The sequence below is a fragment of the Scomber japonicus genome, chromosome 17, assembly GCF_027409825.1.
Source record: "Scomber japonicus isolate fScoJap1 chromosome 17, fScoJap1.pri, whole genome shotgun sequence".
NCBI lineage: Eukaryota > Metazoa > Chordata > Actinopteri > Scombriformes > Scombridae > Scomber > Scomber japonicus.
This window is the reverse complement of record NC_070594.1, coordinates 26018893-26042203: the sequence shown is the minus strand read 5'-3', so window position 1 is coordinate 26042203 and position 23311 is coordinate 26018893. Positions and strand designations below refer to the sequence as shown.

Genomic DNA, 23311 nt, shown 5'->3' with positions numbered 1-23311 from the left:
GTGGATATCATGGAGATAATGTACCCAGATGAAGATCACATGAGGCTGAGAGCTCTGCTACTACCATCCATCATCAGCACCTTGCTTTGGAGATTGCATTATCGACTAGAAGGCTTCCTCTTCCTTATTTTAAATTCACATTCGATATCTTCGGTTCCTTCAGAAGTGGCTTTAAATTTAGAATCAAGTGTGAGCCAGTACATCTGGGGATTTAAGAAATGCAGAGCACTGATTCGACCATCTTCCTGTTGCTCTCATATCAAGTTGAAACAATGGCTCTGTTACCATCAGCTGCTGAGGTGGAGAGAAAATATGTTTCTATAATGAGTATGGTTCCACACTGGAGTGTTGGGGTCACAGCTAAGGTTAACATCCTTATCGTGCTGTACATGATAGAGCAGCAACTGCAGGGATGTTTTATTACCTGGATGCACAGCTGATAGTGATTAGTGTTTGAGTTGCAGATTGGATTGGAATGAGCAGCATTCTATTAACCTTAGTAAGAATAATTGGTTGTGATTGCATTTTTTAAATTTTTTGTCTTAGAAATAAACATGTTGCCACATTAGCCTGTTGGACCTTCCTGTCTAACAGCAGAATGATATTTACTAATGAAGATGCTCATCTCATTTATTAAAATTAAACACTGGTTTAATTGCTACAGAGAGCTTCTGTGGGTGGCCTCTGTGGCTTTTTGTATAACACTGATATATTCACGGTTAACAAGAGAATGTGTTTCTGAATCAGGCTCCATAGTGAACTGAACAGTCATCAACGCAGGCTGCAAGGCTCTGACATGAACTGAAATGAAAACGCTCATGAGCTGAGTCAGTAGATTATGCACAGAGCTAATCCACAGATTAACAGAGACACTATCTGGAAAAAGACTTTTTAAAATTTAACTTTCAATTCAATAAATCATTAACTGAGCAACAAAAATAGAAATAAAATCAGCATGGTAAGATACCACAAGAGGTAATTTGCATCTGGCAGCTTTTTTTTTAAATCTAAAATTTAAAATTCTTAACTTGAATTTTGCCCATTTAAATATCACTGTGATGATACAGATATGAAAAAAAATTCAGGGGTGGAGAATCCTAGTAGGAGACCCTGGGACAAAAATGACCTGCAAAACCCCCTTTTACCGACCAATTCCAACCCCCTCCTCTCTTTTTGCATTCTGTTCAGGATTAAACACAAATTCATTCAGTTAACCTCTTTATCCCTGTGAATCTGGTTGTTGCTACTCGCTCAGTCAGGAGCTCGATGTTATGCCAGTTTACTAGCCGAGCTTCTTCTAAACAAAAAAGTGTGTTACATTTTCTAGCTCTGGGTGCAAAAAGGATGGATTGCAGGTATACTTTGACGGGAGACGTTTTGATTCTACTTATCAATTTATTTCAGTGGATACCTTAAAGGTATCATGTACTGATACCCAGCCCTTGTCACCACGCATTCATCTCACAATCTGAAGTCCTCACTTTTACAGTCTGACACTGATTTTAACCAAGATTTCATTAGAACTGTCTAACGTGAATGCTGCACAGTGTGACACATGCAATAAACCTGCAGGATTGTTGTTGTTATGGTCTGCTAATAGAGCAGGACCCACCTTAAGGCTTTTGTCATGTCAGTTCATATTACCCATTAGTTGTGGATACTAATATGTTCCAATGAATCAATCTACCACAAACCACACTATGAAGTTTGTGATGTGGGGCCCACTTTGTCAGTTTAGTAATCCAGGCCTGAGGAGATGAAATTCACATCCTCTTTGATAAAACTCTAACTCATCATCTGTGGTGCGAGACGCTGCGAGCAGGAAGCGGAGACGGCGCGTTCTGCACAACAAACAGAGCTGTGAGATTTGTAAACAGACCGGAGGCTCGTTGTCATGCACGGCAGCTATAATAGAGCTCCCCAGCATTTCTATTATCAGCTGCATTGCACAACAGGCTGTCGACGTGACTGTGAGGCGTACGACTGGCAGAGGCCCCCCGGTCAAAGTCAAAGCAAGGCTTGAGGGAAATCATCTTATGGAGGAGTAATGCATAAATGCACGGTGGGCGCTCGTCGCCCTCGCCAAAGCACTCAGAGGAGACGATGACAGGAAGTGGAGTCCCTGAGTGGAAAGAGGAGACACAGGTGATGCATAGGGAGGAGGATAATTAACGCAGAGCTTGCATGGAGGCATCACATAGCCTAATAAACACAGGTCTCCCAAACACTACATCTTACATATAAATGATATATTTACTGTACATGCACAGATTGCATCTTCTATCACATCCCAGACAGAAAAGCTGTCTCTAATGATTACTGCATTTTCTCTAATAGTGGCCACTATACAGTTAAAAGCCAGGTCTCTGATAATGGCTGGGAGTGTGGTTGGCATGAACTATTAAATGCCAGTTAAATAGTCGTTTCATGGATGTAACTCCAGTCCTATGAGTATACAGAGCCCTTTAATGTAGGCTACATGTCCACTGCTTTAATTTAATATATCTAAATAAATAAATAAACATGCTATTTTCATTCAAAGCTGACCATCACAGAAAGGGGAGGTAGACAGAGGAGATGCAATCTCATTTAAATATGGAGATAACGGCGCATATTTGAATCAAGCGCACATCCATGAACATGCTACTCATGTTAGAGCTAAGTGGTCCACTGCCAAAACCTTCCACATGGAACTAGAGAACTATTGTTCATCATGTCAGGGTAAGTGGATTAATGTAATTACTGGTAATGCAGTAACAAACATTAAGGAGGCTTTTATTTAAATGTGAGTAAATATACTACTATACTTCCAATAAAGGCCTGGTACCCTTTATCCTGCAGTTGAGGCGAATAAAGGCCCTGGCCAGTGTTAGAGGAACTACAGCAAATCACATCTAATGACAAGTGTGTACAAATGCAACAGGGAATATTTTAGTCTTGTGTCATACTTCAGTCATGTATTAGTATCTCAATGCAAATAGAGATCATCAATAGGCTGAAGGGTTTACATGCCTCAGTATGCAGGCTTATAGAGGTGTGACTTCTAGATATTTACGCCTGCAGGACAATGAGGTATTAACGTTAAACACATCTAGTTGCGTAAAAGATGCAACTGAAGACAGTTGTGTAAAGATAGTCTGTGCATGAGTTCACACCACAGACAGATTATAATACTAACTGCAAGCAGGCATATCTTCTTCCTGACCTTGAGCAGCTTGTTCAGCTTTATTCACCACTTAAATGGGCAACTCTTGGTGGTATGGGGGAAAAAAATCACCTTACATAATTTTACATGTATCATATTTGATGGAAATTCAATTAAGTAATTAATGAGATAAAACAATATGATCATGTCTGTTTGAATAATCTGGTGAATTAACTAATAGAACAATTTAAATCCAATATTATCACAGAGTAAATCTGCCCTGTTTGTTAAAGGGCAAATGCACCTGATTTTACATATTCAAGTGTGTTTGCAGGTGTAGTACTGTATATGTTAAAGAGTGTGTCCATTTTTAAGGTTATATCATTATGTAACTTCCCAGCTGTATTCCATATGTATTCAAATCCGGAAATCAAAATGTTGTGTGAAGGTTGCATGTATGCTTTAGTGTCAACATGCCATTTCCCAAGCCATTCTTAATGTGCTATAGCTCTGACTGGCTTCTTCTTGTCCCCCGTGCCAATTTGTCCAACATACAACTTCTCCCATTGCAATTCTGTTGTCTCCAGGTATACACTATTACCCAACCCTACCATGACCTAATAAAGGCAATGACTGACTGATCCACTATACACAAATAAAAGAGCCTTTTAAGACAGTTTACCAAGGTAAGAAATGTCTATTTCTTTATTACATTCAACAGTACAGTACACTGAAATTGCACATTTTCACCAGATATAGCAGCATTCTGACTGGCAAATGGACTAATCAATAGGCACATTCAAAACATTTAAATAAAAACACGTTCAAATGTGTTGTGGCCACTTTTCTAACCACATTTTCAAACTCCATTGAAGCTAATAATTTACATGCCATGTAAAACAAACTAGCTACGTAGCTAAAACACAGTCGTTTCCCCACTCATGATTTCAGTGGCAAGAAAAGACGTATGATCAAGTCAAACCCAGCAGCGCCTGGCTTCCTAAGTACAATATTAAAGCAAAATAAATTCACCCGTGGATACTCTGTTACTCAGTGCACTCCTGGAATTATAAAGTGTTTATTTACTTTTATGGTGTCCTTCAGTCGACTGCTTCACTTAAAGATTTCTTGCATTGCGGAGACCATGTCACCCTCAGAGAAGTGTGTACTGTTGGTTGAATAGGTGTAGCATTACAGGAAAAAAAGAGCAGGTTTAAAGAGTGTAGCTGCACTGCATTCTGGTCTACGCAGTAGGGCTGGGTATCGAACCGGAATGTTTTGTAGTCAAGTACCAAAAGGTCAAATGTTTGAGTAGTTTGGTGTTCTTGCCAACTTACTCTATGACAGGTTCGTTTAAATAATGATTTGGTCACTTTTAGGTTGTATTTAGGCATGAAACGTGTGTGGCTGCTTGGGTTTGTAAACTTTCTGCATCATAACAGAGACCCATCGTGTGGGTCTCTACGATGGACTCTAGATAACGATATCCAACCTTACTGCTGAGGTTGCTGTTGGTGGAGATGAGTGTCCCTACCTCTTCTATCATCTACTATTCCCTTTATGGTTGTCTCTCTAGTTGTGGTAAGTCAAAGACAACTGTCTAGAAGTACTCAAACACAAACAGACCTGCTATCTGTTCTGCTGTTTGAGACTAAGAGAACACTCTGTACTCTGAGAGTCCAGCTGCCTTTGTCTTGGTACATCTTCTTGTCCTATCACCATAACAATGTTCAGGCTCAAAAGGTAATTGGACTTCCAGTGTAGTCTATAAAAAAGGTTCACATATTGTTGTAGAAAATGAATCATGGCACTGCTAGAGTGGTAATGTTTTCCCCTTTCTACATGAGAGGCAAAGACCACCAGTAAGTGGCATGTTTAACAACTTTCAAACTAGAGACTTACTACAGTTTCAATCACTCAGACAACTGCTGATGGCCTTATGAAAAAGAGTTACTACACATAGATCACAGATCAGGATTGGCATGCTAGGTTAACAGTCCATTGGCTGTGTAATTATATCTGCACCATGAAGTCCTTTAGAGCACATAAACACCACAAATATACCTATCACCTGCCCAGCACGGTGCTGTAAAACCAGAGACACCACAGCTACACCTTATTTTTATAGTCTATGGACCATGGGCGTGAAGGTTAATAACGTTAAGTTAAGAATTCAGTACTCAACCCTAGCATGCAAATGACATACATTACCGGTCAAAACTATTCTTGGCAGTAAATCGATTAACAGCTAACTATTGGCAATAGCAAGCGTATGCTACAGTTCTACAGCTGCTAACTGCAGCAAGTAACAACTAAATTCTATGTATGGTGTATCGATATCAAAGTTTAGGTATCAGAGCTAATATTGTAAATGTAATAAACCACTGAACAGGTGTTTTATCATCTGATAAGCTGTAAAACTCAGGGATATAGCTCAAACTTCTCTCCTTCATTCACATTTAATTTTCTCACTGGTATCTTCAGACACTCATCCACATCAATGCAACCCATAACCTTTATTAAATGCAGTGCTATTTTCTGTCTGAACACCTGCTATGAGAAGTATACCACCAAACAATAAAAACAGTCCCAGAAATGTAAGGTACATCATGTCAGTAGATGTTTTTTTTAACAGTGTAAAAGTGTTTAAGGGTGGATTGCCCCTTTAAACCACAGAGCGATGCTCCCCGCACACGTACACAGCGCTCGGCTGTATGCGCCTCTTGGTGTTGCCTGGCAGCTGAGGAAGAAACTTGAAGTACTTGGGCATCAGATCGAGGCAGGCATCGCGGAACTTCTTGATCCGCCAGTAGTAAATGAGAGGGTTGAGGGCTGACTTGAGGTAGCACAACCACAGGACCCATGTACTCACTTGAAAAAAGCTGTCTTTGTGGTAGAAGCCATCACTGAAGGTAGTTACCAGACTGTAGGCAGTGAAGGGTGCCCAGCACACTGTAAACACGGAGAAGAGGATGAGGATGGTGGTGAAGGCACGGGTCTTGAAGCTCATGTCTATGTTCATTTGGAAGGGCCTCTGGAGGCTCAGCAGACCCAGTTTGCTGGCCTGGCTCAGACAGATGCTGTCCGGGTGGCTGTGGATGCGGATGGCGTTGTGGCGGATGGTGTTCAGGATTCCCATGAATGTGTACAGCATGACCATGAAAGGTATGAAGAAGAAGACTAGCATTATTATCAATACATATGCGTGGTAACCAGGCTCAATGCTGTAGCCAAACACACACTGAGGGGCCCTGGGAGGGATCTGTAGGGGAGGGGAACCAACAGCTAGAGGGAAAGAAAAAATAAAAGAGAGTCCCCATGTGACCACGATTAGCACTTTAGCTCTCTGTGGGCTCAGCTTATCTTGCTTCTGGACAATAATAAGAAAGCGATCTATGCTTATTATAAGCAGTATAGCCACGCCCTCCATCACAAAGAACCAAAAGAGCATGGCCGAAACTCGACAGAAAACGTCCCCGAAAATCCAGTTGGTGGTCACGACAGTAACCAGAGCGAATGGCATGTTCAGGATGGCCAGCATCATGTCTGCAAACGCCAGGCTCGCCAGGAGGATGTTGATGGCCGAGCGCATGGCGGATCTCTGGTAAACCATCAGGCACACCACCACGTTTCCCAATAGAGCCACCAGCAGGATGGCCACCATGACGAAGCAGAAGAAGACCTGCAGAGGTAGGCCGACACCTTGCAGGCTCTCCGGGGGATCCGCCGTCGGTGTGACCGGCTCCGGGGGCGACCGGGAACCAAGGGAAACGTTTGCCATGGAGATGTTCTCCATCAGTGGCCTCGCGGAAAGGTTCAGCAGCCCCGTAACGAGGCAGCAGAGACTGGCTTCAATGTCCCCTGCCTCTGGAAGGGGAACAGTAGCGGAGTGAACCATTCTTCCCCAGGGTGAACAGGCATCATCGCTGGTGAGCTCATGCTGAACATGATGTTGTGGATGCAGGTATTCCCAGCTCAACACAACATGTCGGCATCTTCATGGCTGCCAGAACCTACAATGTACACAAAAATGTAGTGAAAGCAGACAAATAAAAAAACATATCACACAATATACATACTAATCACTGTGACTGTAACTGAAAGTTCCCTCTGATTCTGGAGTAAATACAAAGACTAAAGAGTTGATATAAAAATTAAAACCATCTGTGTGAAAGGACCAGATTAAGCCTGCATCCTTCCTGTCAAAATTCCCCTTGGAGTTGTAACACTGTGAGGCTGTAACCCACAGTTATATAACTACATCTCCCTGGTTAACTCCTCACTGCCATGATCTCTGTCAAACATACAGACAACACTCTACCAACATTAAATATCACTTTGACTTATACTCGCTACGGTTCAACCAGAATGAGTGACGAGTATAATAATTCAAGTATGTTAAGAATTATTAGTATTGACATAAAATGAAAATGAAAGAATTGTGGCCGTTTCCAATTGAAAAACATGCAAACTCCTGCCCTTCTATCACAAAAGCTAAACAGTTTGCTGGACTTGCTGTTTTAATTTTGTATGTATCAAAGCATGACAAATTCAATGAGTGCTATAAGTTAAGAAAACAAATGTAGCGTAGAACCTGCATACTAAAATCTTTCTGTTGTTTTCATAGACTTTTCAGGAACTCAGTGTGAAAGAGTTTGATGAACTCTCAAAACCTAAAGTTAACTGGTTCAAAATGTTATAAGGATTTTAATGCTACAAATAATCAAAGTCACTGTGAATAAAAGAGTAGTTCAACATTTAGCTACTTATTTGCTTTCATCTTTGATAGGGAGAAGAGAAGATTGAGTCAAAGTCTTGTATGTTTAAGTCCAGTGCTGGAGTCAAGAGGTGGTTAGTAGTAGCAGTAATATAACCTTTATTTACAGCGTAGCTTAGCGTAAAGACTACGAAAAAGGGGAAACTGCTAGCCTCTATACAAAAATACACATACAAACACCTCTAAAAATGGTTGCGTCTTGTTTGTTTAATCAGTATAAACATCTCAACAACTTCTTGTTTTAGGTGGAGTTACATTCCGGAACTTTCTTAGCTAACAGTCCGGTGTAGTGACTGTGGGCAGCCTCATGAAGCCTGACTAACTAAACAATGATATTTGTACATTTCTCTTGGTTAAATTTAAACTCTCTTGGTGTACACTGCATTAAAAAAAGCAAGTAAGAGCTGTTGGTAGGTTTCCCTTTGGACGAAGCCAAGCTAGCTGTTTCCCTCTGCTTCCACTTTTTTATGCTAAGCTAGGCTAACTACATCTTGTTATCACCTTCTCAGCTAACTGTGGGAAAGAAAGTCAACACGTGTATTTTCCTTAAGAACCTAAATAAAAATTGTCACTGTACTGTGTTTGTCTAACTAGCGGAAAAATAAAGAATCTCCTGGTGTTTGCCAGACGCTGTTAAAACAAAGTGCTTTTCTCAACCGCTGCCAGTAACCAGCAGCCAGTGTTCAACTGGGGACAAGTCAAATACTGCAATAAAAACCCTTATCACTTGTACACTTGTATAAACATTGGACGCTGTTATTTCAGACAGCCTGGTATCATTTACAGTGGCTAAGCAGCAAATGCCAAATAAATGTGGCGTAGTGAAGGGCGGCTTTTAAAGTTCATTTGTAAGGTCTTAAAATGATTCATGTCCACACAAATGAAGCTTTTTTTTGTTTGTTTATTTCTAGCCCAGCGTGGGTGTGAAAATCAAGCAATTATGAGCAATTTTGTGCACAGTGGAGGCATTAAAAAGCATGTCAGCCTTTTTTCTGCCATGGAGCTATGCTATTATAACACAGGATGGCTGTTGCTTTGATACTTGGATATATAGTCACTCCACAGATAGTGTTATCACATCTGTCACCAAGACAGCAAAGAGAGAAAAGGCTTAGTAGTAAGGAGATAAACAGGCTGGCAGCAGTGAAGCTGGTAAGACTTTGCTTTATTCATATGATGATGACGAGAGTATTGTAGAGCCACGGTTCCCCGCTGCTTCATCACAATGAAGACCTGCTGAATGAGAGGAAATAAGAAACTGGTTTAATCTTGGATCCATTTCCTGCTCCATTCATTTGACATTTTTTGAGAGGAGATGGGCCTTGTTGATGACCATACAGTGCAGCGGGGTATCTCTAAAAGGGAAGGTAATGCCGCATCTGTTCTTCATCCTTTCGGGGGCCAGACTGACCTACAATGTTAAAATAGCCACTTGAGCCTCCAAGCAATCAAGTAAAGCCGCAGTAAAAAAACGATGATCGAGCACTTAACATTCTGAAAGGCTGAGAATTGCTGAAATATGTGGCGACGCAATTATGCAACAGAGAATTGCAGGGAAAGAAACATGATGAGAGCTTCTCAGTCACATCTTGTAACCTTGAATCACTTGGGAGTACACGGAGGAGACTAAAAGATTCACTGGCAGCCTGCCTCGAAAGGAGTCTTTGTTGATGTGAAAAGATTTACAAGTGAATGCAATAACAAGCTGTCAGAAAGCACCTGGTCTTTTTCAGCTGGTATTGTTTAATACTGATGATGGACTGATATGGAAGCAAAGAAAAGCCAAAATAATCTGATCTTTTTTGTGAGAAAGTAACTGAAAAAACACTGTGAGGGTTGAGACTTTTTATTTGAGTCATACAAATGCTGGATGTGTAATAATCTGTTCTAACTTTTCAATCTGTTCTAAGAATTGACTGTATAAAAGAGATACAGGCCACTACTTTATCACTAAACTAGGCTAATGTTCTTGTTGCTAGCAAAATTGAGATAATGAGCAAGCTGTAATGAGAGGAAGCATTTTGGATTAGACAGTGTACACTTAAAATAAATTGAGAATAAGCGTCAGGTTGCTAGCTCGGTTGCAGTAATGTTAGCTGAATACTCAAGTGATTCAGTGATTAAGACAGGTGGTGGGTTGAGTCAAATTTAAGGAAATAACGTGTTGAATCTATTTTGTTTTAACTTAATTTGATTTTTATACACCCAAACACACCCAAACACTAGTGAATATTTTATTTATATTTTGCATTAAAAACTTTGATTTCAGGTTCACAAGTTCAGAGTTTCCAATTTAAGGACCTTAACTTGTTCCACTTTACTTTATAAATGATTTTCAGCAACATCATGATTTAATTTTCTGTCTGAATTTGAAAGAACATGTTACTGAATACATATATTGCCATTTCTAATTATTTGAAATCAATATTTTTTATATTTAGTAAATAAATCTTATTTGGAGCACACGTGAGCTTAAATGGTGTCACAGTACCAATTAAACTCATGACAGACTTGACTTTTTCATTAAATATCTTTATTTTATTTTATTTTATATTCTAAAATCTACATGAACTAATGAATAGATTTTACAATGAGAGATAAATGTTGCTTTATAAGAAATGATCTCTCTTATAAATCATGTCAGTATCCATGAAAAACACCTCAACCTAGATTTTGGTGCTTAATGGGAACATTTACCCTAACAGCTGAAAACATTAGTTAGAACATTAGAAAAGTCATCAAATGTAATAAGTTACATGACTTTGATTAAGTAACTGAAATAGTTACATTACTTATTACATTTTAAATAGAGTAACTAGTAATCTATAACATATTACATCTCCAAAGTAACCTTGACAACCCTGGTTATTGTGCATATATGAAATATAAGTCAGATATCCAAGTCAAGTATTTCTCTAGAAGTTAACAAGTGGCCATATGTTGGACACATGATGTTGGTGACCCTGCAGGAGAGATTCAAGTTAACATCTTTACATATAGGGTGGATTAGGGTCATTTTTGCAATTCTGACTTGTTCACCATATTAACATATGAATCCAACACATTATATCAACACCTAATGTCATTATGAAATCCCTCAGATGTTTGCTTGTTATATCAGAAGACAATTTTTAGATATCGTACTGAAAAGGAAAATGGCACATATAATAATATTCCTCGTGTCAAATCATTTCAGAATGAGTGGATTTTATAATCTGGGACACTAGTTTTTAAGGCTTAGAAATACTTTGATTTATACAAAGCAGCTTTATCTGCCAAAACTCTCTGAAATGTGCATACCCATATTTGGTCATTTAATGTTGTCGGCCTACTTGTTGCTTTGCTTTTTGCATCAGATTGTTTTATAAAAACTAGTAGCCTGTGTGTTCACATGTGTAATGTTAAACAATAGAACTTACACACTTTGCATTATACTAGTTAGCTTTAGAATAACTGAATAGAAAAAGTTGCCCCACATTACCCTAATCCACTCTATGCTTTAAAAATTTTTAAAGAAATTTGCACAACAGATGAATCAATCTGTGAAATGAGCTTTGAGGTGTGCTGAAAACTGACCTAAATGTTGAGGGGGGGGGGGGGGGGGGGGTACTAAATGCCAAATATGATCCCACCTCTTTCTAAGCAGGCCTTCACTCCACACACAGACCTCCCACTGAGAGCAGCTGAAGCCAACAGCAGCTCCCCATGACAGTGTTACCTTCTTATCATTCAGTGTGTGTGACTCCAGCCTCTGTTCTGTTGTTATGGGAGCAAAATGGTTGAGACGACAAACACTGATTCATGTTAGAGTTTCCATCTGTTAGGACGAAGAGAGCGCAAAAAAAAAAACCCAAACAAACGCGTTTTACTTTCACTGTCTAGAAAACGTATCTTAGATTTAAATTCAAATGTTTTATTATAGTTATCGACCCCTTCTTGTTATCTTTAACGGCGTCTCTGTTGACATTACCTGCTTCAGTCTCCCATATTGAAGCCAAGGCAACAGCAGCAGCAGCAGCAGCAGCGGGCCAAGTGTCGAAGCTCACTCCTCCAAATGGTGCATCTCACTTCGGAAACGATCTTCGTGTCGTCGCTGTGGTGAGGATAAAACACTTCTGATGCTGCTTCTAAATGTAATCCCTGTGAGCTTTACTCTGGCGGTTTTTATCAACAGTGCGACAGCAGATAATGCCTCCACCTACACAGCTGCAGCCGTAGATAAAGTGAGAGCCGCATCTGGTTGGTGTGGCTTTGTTTCCAGTGAGGAGTACAGATTATCCGCCGTTTACAGAGAAGGAGAGAACATGGAGTCGAGTGTTTCTTGCCTTCTCCTTAATCCGTTTTTTCCCTTCAAACAGCTGTGAGATGTGAGTGAGCCGTCCTCCTCTGTGAAATGTACCAGTCTGTCTACTCGTATGTAGTCCTAATGACCACCACTGATACTAACTACACACTGTGGGGAACTTCCGGCAAGGCAGCGACAACACACACATACTCCTTCCTGTATGGACTTGCAAAGTAAATGCTTCTAACTAGTTTTTTATGTGCAAGTGCTTTTTCACAGACACTCCTACGTACACTGCAGTGATAATGATGATACTACTACCACTACTACTACTACTACTACTACTACTACTAATAATAACAATAATAATAAAAGACAATAAAGTGTAGAAAGAGTACATTAAGTTGAAGTAAACCTACTTGTGGAGTAAAGGATCAGTGGATATAATGCATAAATCAGTGTAATTACAATATGCAGTGCAATATATTTGACTAACTACTGTATATCCTTACAGGCTGTATATATTGTAACCACTCACAATATCATCTCTGGTACATGCTCTTCTATTTTTACTGTCCCCAAATTTCCCCATTGTGGGACTAATAAAGGAATATCTTATCATCCTCATTTCAACTTTAACGTTGTGCTATTTGTATCCTGTTTATGGTTCACAGAAACGGTTTCACTTGCATATAGTCATTCCTTGTGTATACTTCTGAGGAATTGGAAGTATGAGTTTAGATATAGAGGATTTATATGGTCACCTTGCAAAGTTAACCCCTGCTGTGAAATAAAAATGTATTATAAATTCTTTACCTGTTCAACAGAAGTTCCCCATACACATCAACAAAAATATTTCTTAAAATATATTTCTATAGCATGACTTCTACTATCCTGTCTCAAACGTTTCTAATACTGCACTGTATTTTTTATAAAATATGTGTATTATTTTGAAGGCAGAACAGCACAGCTTCCGGCAGCATTCGCGCCTTCTCTCGCTACTTTGGCGCAGCTTTGTATTCAGTGATAACTGACACCCACACGAGCCACTTTCATGGGCAAGAGTGCACTTTCCTAGGTAACACCCCCTTTCCAGTGTTACCCAATAGGAACGACGAACCAGGCAAAGGGGTCGTGGCTCTATTGGAGGAAGTGCCTTTTTGGGTACGTGGGTGTTTGCGTTATTGTAAAAGTAATGTCAGTGTTATCAAAATTACTACTGTGTGATTTATGTTTGGTTAGGCTGAGATAATTATTTGAATATGACGACATCATCACGTTGATCACAGTGGTTACTCATGCAACCACGTCTTTAAATTACAGAGGCAACAACTGGAATAACAATAAAGACAAAATCATCTATAATATAATTTATTTTGAAAAAATGTGCGTATGTGCAGCAAATTCAAGTTTTAAGTACACACAAGTTCAGTCTTATCACCCACAAGAGCTCACGGTGAGCTCTGAACGTTCATTCTTGAGCTTAGAAATGCTTGTTTGGCAAAATGGTAACCCTAGATTTGCAAAAAGAAACCTGTCACAAGCAGCTTTAAAATGTTCTTGTGTCACTGTTTTATGGTGTGACATAGCTGGTTAGCTTTCGGCACAGCAACCAATTGGTTAGAGTTAGATAAATATCATGGTTTGGGTTGAAACATGGTCTGAGTTAAAGTTACTACTTCCTTACAAAGTTTTTGCAAACCTAGGGTTACCATAAGAACTTTAAAGCTCTGGACATTGATTCATTCTATCAAATCAGTTTCCCGTTGTATGCTCCTTTAAACACATTAATAATAAATGCATTTTCAAACACACTTTCAAATGAATGACATTTAAACAGCACATCTGTATTGCTCCCAGCTTTCATGACAAATATTAGATAACAGAGCTACACTGATGACTGCTGTTCACCTGTTTTTCCTATTTTAGCAGACAATAAAATCTGTTGTTCACATATATTCAATGTTAATTACAACCCTCATCTCAACTGTGACTTTATAAAGCTGGATAATGGTAGCTTTTTATGTCAAATCTACACTGAGCTTTCATTTCATTTGTCACAGAAGCTTCACTGATTTGTAGAGATCTGTTTTTAACTACCAGACCTTTTCTAACTTAAAACATGTCAATGTAATCTCTTTTAGAAGCTTGTCCTGTGAGTCTTTAGTGGAGCCACAGTAACTCCTGGGTTGTGTGTCATCTTGTACTGTACTGTAAGGGATGGATGGATGGATGGATGACTCCTTTTGCTAGATTCCATATTGACACTGTGAGATCCACATTCACATAACATGGAACACACCTGTAGCAGCTGATAACGTAATAATGACCAATAACATAATAATGACTGATAATGTAATAATTTTGCCCGTTTTGTAATGTAATAAACCGATATGGTAATATCTGCATATAACGTAATACAATCCCAGACATAATGTTATAACTTTTTGCCAGTTACATTATCAGTTATAATATTGGCAACTATTTGAAAGAGAATAGTAAGACTAAGTGGAAGTGTGAAACTTTATATCCAAAAAATAAAATCTAAATAAAGTTATATTACCATATTATTACATTATCAGCTCCAGTTATTACATTTTTAAAGAATTTTTACCAAGCTATTACGTCACTGGCTTATTACATTAAAAAATGGGCAAAATTATTACGTTAGCAGTCACTATTACGTTAGCAGTCGTTATCACATTATTGTCGCGTTTACGTTATCAGCTCCTACAACACCCAAATATTCTAATGGAGCTCATCACAGATTTAGCTCACTGACTTCACTTGGAGCAGCTGGTTGTATAGATATATACTGTTTATACCTTCATACCATAATCCACAGTCTTCTACACCTTAAAGGAACAGTTCAGAGCAAAGTTAGCCTAGCTTAGCATAAAGACTGGAAGCAAAAACTCCTTGAAAACCTACAAATTAACATGATATATATGTGTATTCCGACAAAAATGTATTTTATATGTACATACTGGAACTATTTCTTGACAAACCACAGTTTATCTATCCGTCCAGTGCCTCAGTGCACCACCACAGCTTTGTGTACAAATTTTAAAAATGTTACATCGTGAGCTTTAAAGGTGTTGGTAGGTGTATTTTTTTTAACTTTGGACACAGCCATGCTAGCTGTTTCCACCCGCTTCCATTCTTTATGTTAAGCTAGGCTAATCACGTCACATGAAAGAAAGCAAAATGTTGAACTATTCCTTTAAACCGGTTTCATTTTGGACCTGTGGACTTTGTTTAACATCCAAAAAATAAAGTAATTTCATCATTTGTACGTATTGATCATTGTTAACCTCTGCTCATCAGTTTCTATCAGCTCACTCTTCCCATGCATTTTATTGTCATACATAAATAAAGCAGCGGTGTCTTCCAGTCCTAAGAAGACTTTATCTGTTTGACGCTGTCAGTCTTGGGTGGAATGATGTGAACCTGGAAGGGCATGAAGAACTGTACGAGAGCCTGCGTCTCTTTCAGGTCCAGCCAGTATTCCTGAGAGATCTTTTCCACCGTCCAGTCCTGAGGCTGTCGCTGGTGGCTGCTGAGGGCCTTCAGAGCCTCAGCGATGGTCAGTTTGCCTTTGGGAACATCTGTGAGCTCCCTCTGGCCGTACAGGTCACCCGGCAGGCTGTACTTCAGCGGCCGTCGCTGTAATTCCGCCACCGCCGTCACTTCCTTTTGTCCCTGTGTGAAGGACGATGTAGAGTAAGAAAATTAGCACGTAATCATGAAGAAATACGTTAAAGAAATATGAAGTCAGCCAACACTTCGTCTTATTATTCACTACTGGATGACTGGACTATTAAGTTTGGTACAGCAACATCACACTGAATGCTATCACACACAAAACACAAACTCTAACATTAAAGGGCAGATTCACATTTTTTTCATAATGCACTTACAATGTGAGGTGTAAAAATATATTTAAAAGTTGATGTGAAGCTAATATGCTTCAGTCGTCCAAATGAGTCAAAGTTTCATCTTCTATGTTTCAACGTTACAGTGTTTTTAGTATCAAAGTCTTTTTGTTACTATACTTCCACCACAGATCAACAGGAAACACTAAGAGGGAGTCTGATGCTAAAAAGACTGTAAATATGTCAGATGTAAAAAAAAAAAGAATAAGTAAATAAATAAAATCATAAGAAAAACTGGTAAAATACTGTTATCAAATACATGAATGAATAAATGAATAGTAAAGATACGGCTATGATGTCATCACTAGGACTTCTCTCTTCTGTTTCTAGTGAGACAAAAACACTGTAAATATCTAACAATTCAATTAAACACTGACTAAGTGAATGCAGTATATGCAGCAGAAGAGAATGAATCAGTCTGAAGCATATGAGCTTTTGTGAGGAGAGTTACACTGATGAGCATTTTCAGAAAGTAGAGAATCAAGCTGACAAATCTAGCAGAAACAGTGTTACTGAATATTGGACACACTCAAATTTGGACTTGATGCCAGGATTCATCACCCAGTCATTGTGAATGTCTGGACCAAGCTTTCTGTCAATCCTTTACATAGATGTAGAGATACTGTACTGACTACATGCATATGACCCAGTAGTCTGGACTACAGTGTTAGAGCAGCGTAGCTCAGAGCATCAGGGATATTTGTCTAACATCAGTATAAAAGAGCAGGAGCAGGAAAGTGTTACATGACTGTCCTCCAGTGTTTTGGACTTCAGTGTGAACCAGAGGGAATAGCAATATATCCCCTGATAATATCTTACTGTTCATCCCAAACACCTGAGACATACAAATACATCCTGTTGTTCTGCTCCTGTTGATTTTGAAGTGTTTGTAAGTTCTGTATAGATAGATCACAAGCTAAAAGGAAACACTAGAATATGTTTAAATATAGTATGTGAAAGTGCCTCAAGCTTTGGACACGCCTACTCATTCAATGCTTTCTCTTATTTATACTATTTTTGACATTGTAGAAACATAGTGAAGATATTAAAACTATATAATAACACATAGGGAACCATGATATAGCAAAGCTGTCATCAAGACAAAGAGTATCTACTTTGAGGAGTGTACAATAGAAGATATTTTGGTTGGTTTAACTTTTTTTAATTTGCTACAAGATTCCTTATTTGTTGTTTAATAGTTTAGATGCTTTCAGTATTGTTGTCTAATGTAAACAATAGTGAACATAGAGAAAAACACTGGTACTGTACACATCTGGTGGAAAACATCAGGTCAGCTTTGCTTCATCACACTAAAGCCAAATCTGACATTTCCACTGTTACTGTAATAAACCATCATTTACTGTGAACAATGAGTGTACTTTCACTAATGTCTGTCTCAGGTTTTTTCACAGAAGCTGCTGATTGACAACATTTACAACACAATGTTTAATATATGAATAGTTTAAATATAACCACAATGTCTCCTCAAAGCCTTTTGATTGTAGTTTAATGCTTATACAATACACATTCATATGTTTAATATCTAATCATTTATTTAAATTAAATTGTGTTCAGAGGACTCATTCACTGCCCTCAATCCCTCTGTGCTTGTCCTTCCTTTTCCATATTCAAGTCTCACTTAAAAACTTTTATTTTTGTCTTCATCATCCTCTGCATAGTCTTATTTTGATCTGCATTTTTTATTTTTTCTCCTCTATAAGAGTTTGTGAAAGGCGCTATATAAATTAAACTTATAATAATATTTATTATTATTAATGTAATGTGAGAAAGTCACCGGTTAACACGGTCACCAATTAAACCCAAACACCGGCCCCATATGTTTAACATCCCTGTTCTAAACATTTACAATGTAGGACTAAGAACTTCCTCCTGTGTTTATTATCTGATGATGTAAAGATGAAGAGCTGTCCATCATCAGAGTCAATAGACTGTAATATGAACAGACAAGGTTCCAGTGTGTGAGCCTGACCTCTGCTGCTGCCACCGGGTCTTTAGACTCCACATACACGGACTTGAGGAGTGCGAGCAGCGGGTCGTTCTTCTGGTGGACTGACTCTGTCGTTGCCTCCACTGAAACGCAACCACACAGGCATTATAACAGAGACATTGTTAGTTAAAGCTTCACTCGGCAGTATGAGTGTGAGACAGCAGCAGCCTCCGGTGTTATGGTTTAACCGGTGACCGTGTTAACTGGTGACTTTCGCCTCAAAACCTTTCATTGTAGTTTTAATAATTGTAAACTACACATTCATATGTTTAATATCTAATCATTTATGTAAGTTCAATTGTGTTCAGATGACGCATTCACCTCTCGTAACGTAATGTAATGCGAGAAAGTCACCAGTTAACACGGTCACCAGTTAAAGCGTAACACCGGTGGGCATGACCTCAGAGGAGACAGTTACACAAGTTACTGTGGTTCTTATTAGCAGAGCTGTGAGGCGCTCACCTTCAGGGATGTCAGCCATGTGTCGGGGCGCTGCTCGCGGCTTCTCTTTGGAGATCTCTCGGTGTACTCGGTTCTCTATGTTGACATTTCTGAACATACGAGCGACCCGAGCCCCCATGTTTCACTGCTACCTCCACACGCCGGTCTCAATAAAGGTTAGTCAAAGTGTCCACGGCGAGCTAGAAGGTTCTTTTGAAAAGCTTATATGCGAACATAGAAATAGACAGCGACCCCGTGTGGTGGGAAGGGTGAAAGGTAGAAGTAGGCTACGTAGAGTGAGATAATGTTAATCAAACTCCCAACCAAAGCACAATACATGAACAATAAATTATAAAAGCTTAGTTAATATTTACAACCTATGCCTGTAAATGAAAGAGCAATGACAAAACAATAAGAAATAAAATGAGAGCTATAGTTAAACCGGTAAAAACCCAGGGTTATTGTAGTTTTGAAATTGTTGTTAGTTTTTATGTTTAGTTTAGTTTAATTAATATTTTATTTAATTTGTTTAACAGTAGTTTTATTTTATTTTATTTTATTTTTTTGATGAAATTTACCAGGTCATTGTTTATTAAAGGTACCATATACTGTAAAGCCATTTTATTATTTTATTCTTTAACTGTTAGGCTAACGATGCTCAACCCACAGCAGAGCCCAGTAATGATCAACTGGAGCTAAATCAAAAGCAAAACTTTAAATGGTCTGCATTAATGGCCAACAGCTGTGAAGTTGTGGAAAAACCATATTCCTTGTAGGTTTTATTTAGATTTCTTACAAAAGCCAAACTGAAAAAACTATATATTTTTTCATTTTATTGTTAAAAGGATGGCATCTCCTCCTTCTCCCTCATTAAAGCTTCCAGGATCAAGACATAGACACACACAACATGTCTCCTTCTTCACTATAGAATTCATTCTCAGTGTTTGTGCCCTGTAGGCTTCAAGTTTCCACATCACACTTGTTTAAGTTGAATACTTACAGAGAAACGTTCCTCCTTCAGCAGATGAATGTGAAAACAGACTCTGAAAGTAAATCACTCTGCACAGAGAAGAGAACAACATCCCACTGAAGGAATAATAATAATAATGGCAGTCAGTACTCATGAATCAAAGTCAAAGTTCAGACATTTTCGATCAAAAGTTGGCTACCAAGTCAAGTCAGAATGTGTTGCACATTCATCTTTATAATTCTGATTTACTTAACTTACTACTTCTCAATTCTTATTTAGTATGTCTTCATTTTGATTGAGTACTGTGCGAATGATTGGTCTGTGATGATCCTGAAGATGAAAGATGAGACGAAACAAGGAGTTCTTTTCAACGCATGTTTAATACAAGCTTGGGTCATCAGGCTACATGCATGAGTCAAATGACAATGAACAAACCAAAAAGAGCAACTTATATAGTATTCCTCACATACCAGCTGTTCCTCATTACTTAAGGGGGTAACCTAAACAAAATATGATCTGGGGCCCAGCCAAGTATTTTTGTCTAAATCTGTTAGCGCCTTCCATTAAGCACAGAGACCCTTGACCTCAGGCCTTGCTCTCACTGAGTGGTTTACCATATTGTATGCTATGTATGGAGGATGGTTATAAAAAGCATACTAACCAAGTATCTCATAAATAGACATCATCATAGTTTTTAGTATGAAAAGTAAAAAAAGAAGTAGACATGCAGCACAATGTGGATGGAAGTGAAATACTTTGCCAATGATCAAAAACCAGCAGTTCTATCTGCAGTTATAACCTATTTTAAACATCTGGAATTTGACTTTACTGGGTAACTCTTAAACTTAAGCTTAAATGTTTAAGAGTTACTTAATTTTGATTTTTTAATTTATTAAAAATGTATATTAAATTTTAAGTTTACATTAAATGTAACACAGCCACATACAGTAAGAAATGTTGCTATCCTATTTCACTGTCTGATTATCTTTAAATGAATTTGATTGTGTTAAACAGTGTTAATAAATATTAATATAAAGATACAATTTATTCTGGATTTTGAAATGTAATGTATTTGCTTCATAGAAGACATTTCTTTTTAGTGGAGCATGTACAGTTTCCTTATAGAAGAGTTTGAAATAACGTGAGAAGATTTATGGCCAGCAGGTGGCAGCATTTCTTATCCTAAAACAACTGAAGAGGCCTCAAAATTTAAAAAAAAGTCTTTGGCCTCTTTCTTTCTGTGGTTCATGTTTTATCAGCGCTGGTTTCAAACAGTAACAAAGCCTCTGCCTTTTTGTCATATGGAGGTTTCATTCGTTACAAAGACAAAGTAAATAAATCTGTAATCAAGTGTTCAGTGCTGGCCAGACATCAGAGGTCAGCTTTTATATAAGGGAGGCCATACGGAGCACATCTGGAAGTGATTATCTGCTCAATCATAACAAAACAACCCACAGCATTTTTGTGAGGAGAGGAATGGAGGGATATTCGTTTTCATTTCACCCACTTACTAGCGTATGACTCCTGAGTTTTGGAGCTGATGAAAGTTGCAAAGTCAACAAAAGGACAGCCAATGATGCTTCTCAGTTACATCAGCAGGCTTCCCCTCACAAGTCAGAGAGTGCAGACAGACGATGACTTTTTTTTTAACCCTTTCAAATCAAAATATGAAAAATGTACACCACAGTGATTTGAAAATGATTTTATTCAGTAGATGTTATAATACAGTACTGATCTCTGCTAGGGTCTTTCCATGGGAGTGTTTTTCATCGTTTCAATCCAATGTTATTTACTGTGCGGACCGGGGGCTGTGGATTTAGCAACTCTCATTTAGAAGTGGCTCCGAGGCACGTTGATGCATGCATTGCAGAGCAAGGAGGAGACTGTGTCGACTTGTAGAGCTGCAACAAGATTTGTGTTAGTTAGAGAGAGAAAACTGTTCAGCAATCAATCTCAGCTTAAACAACCAAAGCTGCGCTGCCACTACCTTCTTATACATTCACACAACAATTTAGATTTAATGTCTTTTTTTACTAACAAGTGCTCACCACAACAAGGTTAAAGGATATGCTTATATGTAACAAAGCAATACAGTTACGCAGCATGAGTACTGAATGACTGCTGAGCTGTGCTTGATAACCATATTATTTTATTGTGGTATACATTTAAAGTTTATACGTCAGTGGCTAAGATAACACAACACACTACAACCTAAAGACACAGACTGTCAACAAATCCCATATGTAGACCAAAACTGACAATGAATTGATGTATATGATGATATATTCTTTGCCATAGAATGCAATTGTTCTTCAAAAACTATTAAAAACACATCAGTGAGGCACACTGTTACACTATTAATCCCATAACACCATCCTGCTGCTGGAAATACTCACTAGGGCAGAAAATGTGGATTCATCCGCCGCTGAAAATAGTCCCCAAATAAATGCGTTTTTATTTCTTCTTTGAGGAACGTGTTTAAAACTACAGTACCCTGTCTACAGTTGTAGGAAATTATTGAACTTAAAAAAATTATAATAATAATTCTGAGCTGTTTTAAAAGATTTATATTCAGCATATAAAATTTAGCTTGGCGCTGAGAGCCACAACCAGGGAAGTCAGAAAGTATTGAGAGTGTTTTCATGGGATCAGTTGACAATAAGAAAAAAGAAAAAAACTATATCATAAATATCAGCCTAAAAACTAGAGAGTGAAGAAAATATCTCTACACTGACCACAGAGAAGTCACAATTAGAAAACAATGCTGCGTTAATGTAAAACACAAGCAACATTTGAGTTCACCATTGTGACTACACACTGCAAATACAGTGTCCCCCTAAAAAGTTCTAGTGTGTTCTGTATGACTTGCAGTATGTCTGTATTTGCAGTGTATTTCTTTATGCTAAATATTTGCTATTAAATTGGGACGTGCATCATTTGCTTGTGTTTTATACTGTATACTATAATTTGTAATAAATCTGAGTGTGATGTATGTGTTGTCACAGTGGTGAAGATCTCTTCCTCATTCGCTTGTGTTGTAGAGGTGTGTGGTGCTCTCTTGGCCACTGTATAATATACTGTACCAATATTTTTAAGTTCACACAATCAGTAGACACAATACACAACAACTGCACACCTATGCATGTAGTAATTTTATTTACAAATGTAAAAAAGGAGACCATAAAAATATATCTTGCTTTCACATATATACATTTAAATGTATTTCTATGAACTATGATGACAAGACAAATCTCAAGTACAGATGTGGTGACTGAATTATAGTGGCTAACCTTGAGATCTTTGATACAAGGCAGGACCTCTGAACACTACAAAGGATCAACTTCACACAGACTCAGTTCTAAAGCTCCACAGAAGCTTATTACATCAGAGGTGGTCTGGTTTCTTCTCAGCAATTCCTATTTGGAATCAGGTTCTTTTTTTGTGAACACCCTTTAGGTAGATCTTAGCAGTATTAGGGCCACTGTAGGATCCCACCACCCCAAATAAATAAAGTCATAATATTTTGGGAAAGTCATACTGCTTTGATAATGCTGAGGGTTTTGAGGAAAACTCCTAATATTCCAATAAAGCTGGAATTTAAGGAAAAAATGACAATGTTACATAATGTACTTTTTAAAAAGATTTTGAGAATAAAGCCACTATTTTGGGGAAAAGTATTAATGCTATGCAAATAAAGTTGAAGTTTGAAGAAAGAAGTTGAAGAAAAATAGGTGAAATTTTATGAGAAAA

General features: G+C 38.2%; 2 protein-coding genes across 3 annotated transcripts; both read right to left on the bottom strand.

Annotated features, from left to right (window-relative positions):
- Positions 1-5750: 5750 nt before the first annotated feature.
- On the bottom strand, positions 5751-12328 carry gpr63 (G protein-coupled receptor 63). Its single transcript, XM_053336458.1, has 2 exons — positions 11893-12328; positions 5751-7158 (listed from the first exon to the last, which is right to left on the bottom strand). Exon 2 carries the CDS (start codon positions 7041-7043, stop codon positions 5811-5813), a length of 1233 nt encoding a protein of 410 aa, XP_053192433.1. The 5' UTR covers positions 7044-7158; positions 11893-12328; the 3' UTR covers positions 5751-5810.
- A 2936-nt stretch (positions 12329-15264) lies between these two features.
- ndufaf4 (NADH:ubiquinone oxidoreductase complex assembly factor 4) lies at positions 15265-18730 on the bottom strand. 2 transcript variants are annotated; one of them, XM_053336459.1, is made up of 3 exons: positions 18613-18730; positions 18133-18233; positions 15265-15909 (listed from the first exon to the last, which is right to left on the bottom strand). In XM_053336459.1, exons 1-3 carry the CDS (start codon positions 18728-18730, stop codon positions 15604-15606), a joined length of 525 nt encoding a protein of 174 aa, XP_053192434.1. In that variant the 3' UTR covers positions 15265-15603. The 2 variants fall into 2 exon arrangements, with proteins under 2 accessions (XP_053192434.1, XP_053192435.1); XM_053336460.1 differs by having other exon boundaries at positions 15265-15900.
- Positions 18731-23311: the final 4581 nt, after the last annotated feature.

Excerpts from the sequence above, each read along its gene's own strand:
- gpr63 (XM_053336458.1), bottom strand. The coding sequence starts at position 7,043 with ATGGTTCACTCCGCTACTGTTCCCCTTCCAGAGGCAGGGGACATTGAA.
- ndufaf4 (XM_053336459.1), bottom strand. The coding sequence starts at position 18,730 with ATGGGGGCTCGGGTCGCTCGTATGTTCAGAAATGTCAACATAGAGAAC. Across the intron at positions 18,234-18,612 it reads CATGGCTGACATCCCTGAAG|TGGAGGCAACGACAGAGTCA; the intron begins GTGAGCGCCTCA and ends GTTGCGTTTCAG. Across the intron at positions 15,910-18,132 it reads ACCCGGTGGCAGCAGCAGAG|GGACAAAAGGAAGTGACGGC; the intron begins GTCAGGCTCACA and ends TCCTTCACACAG.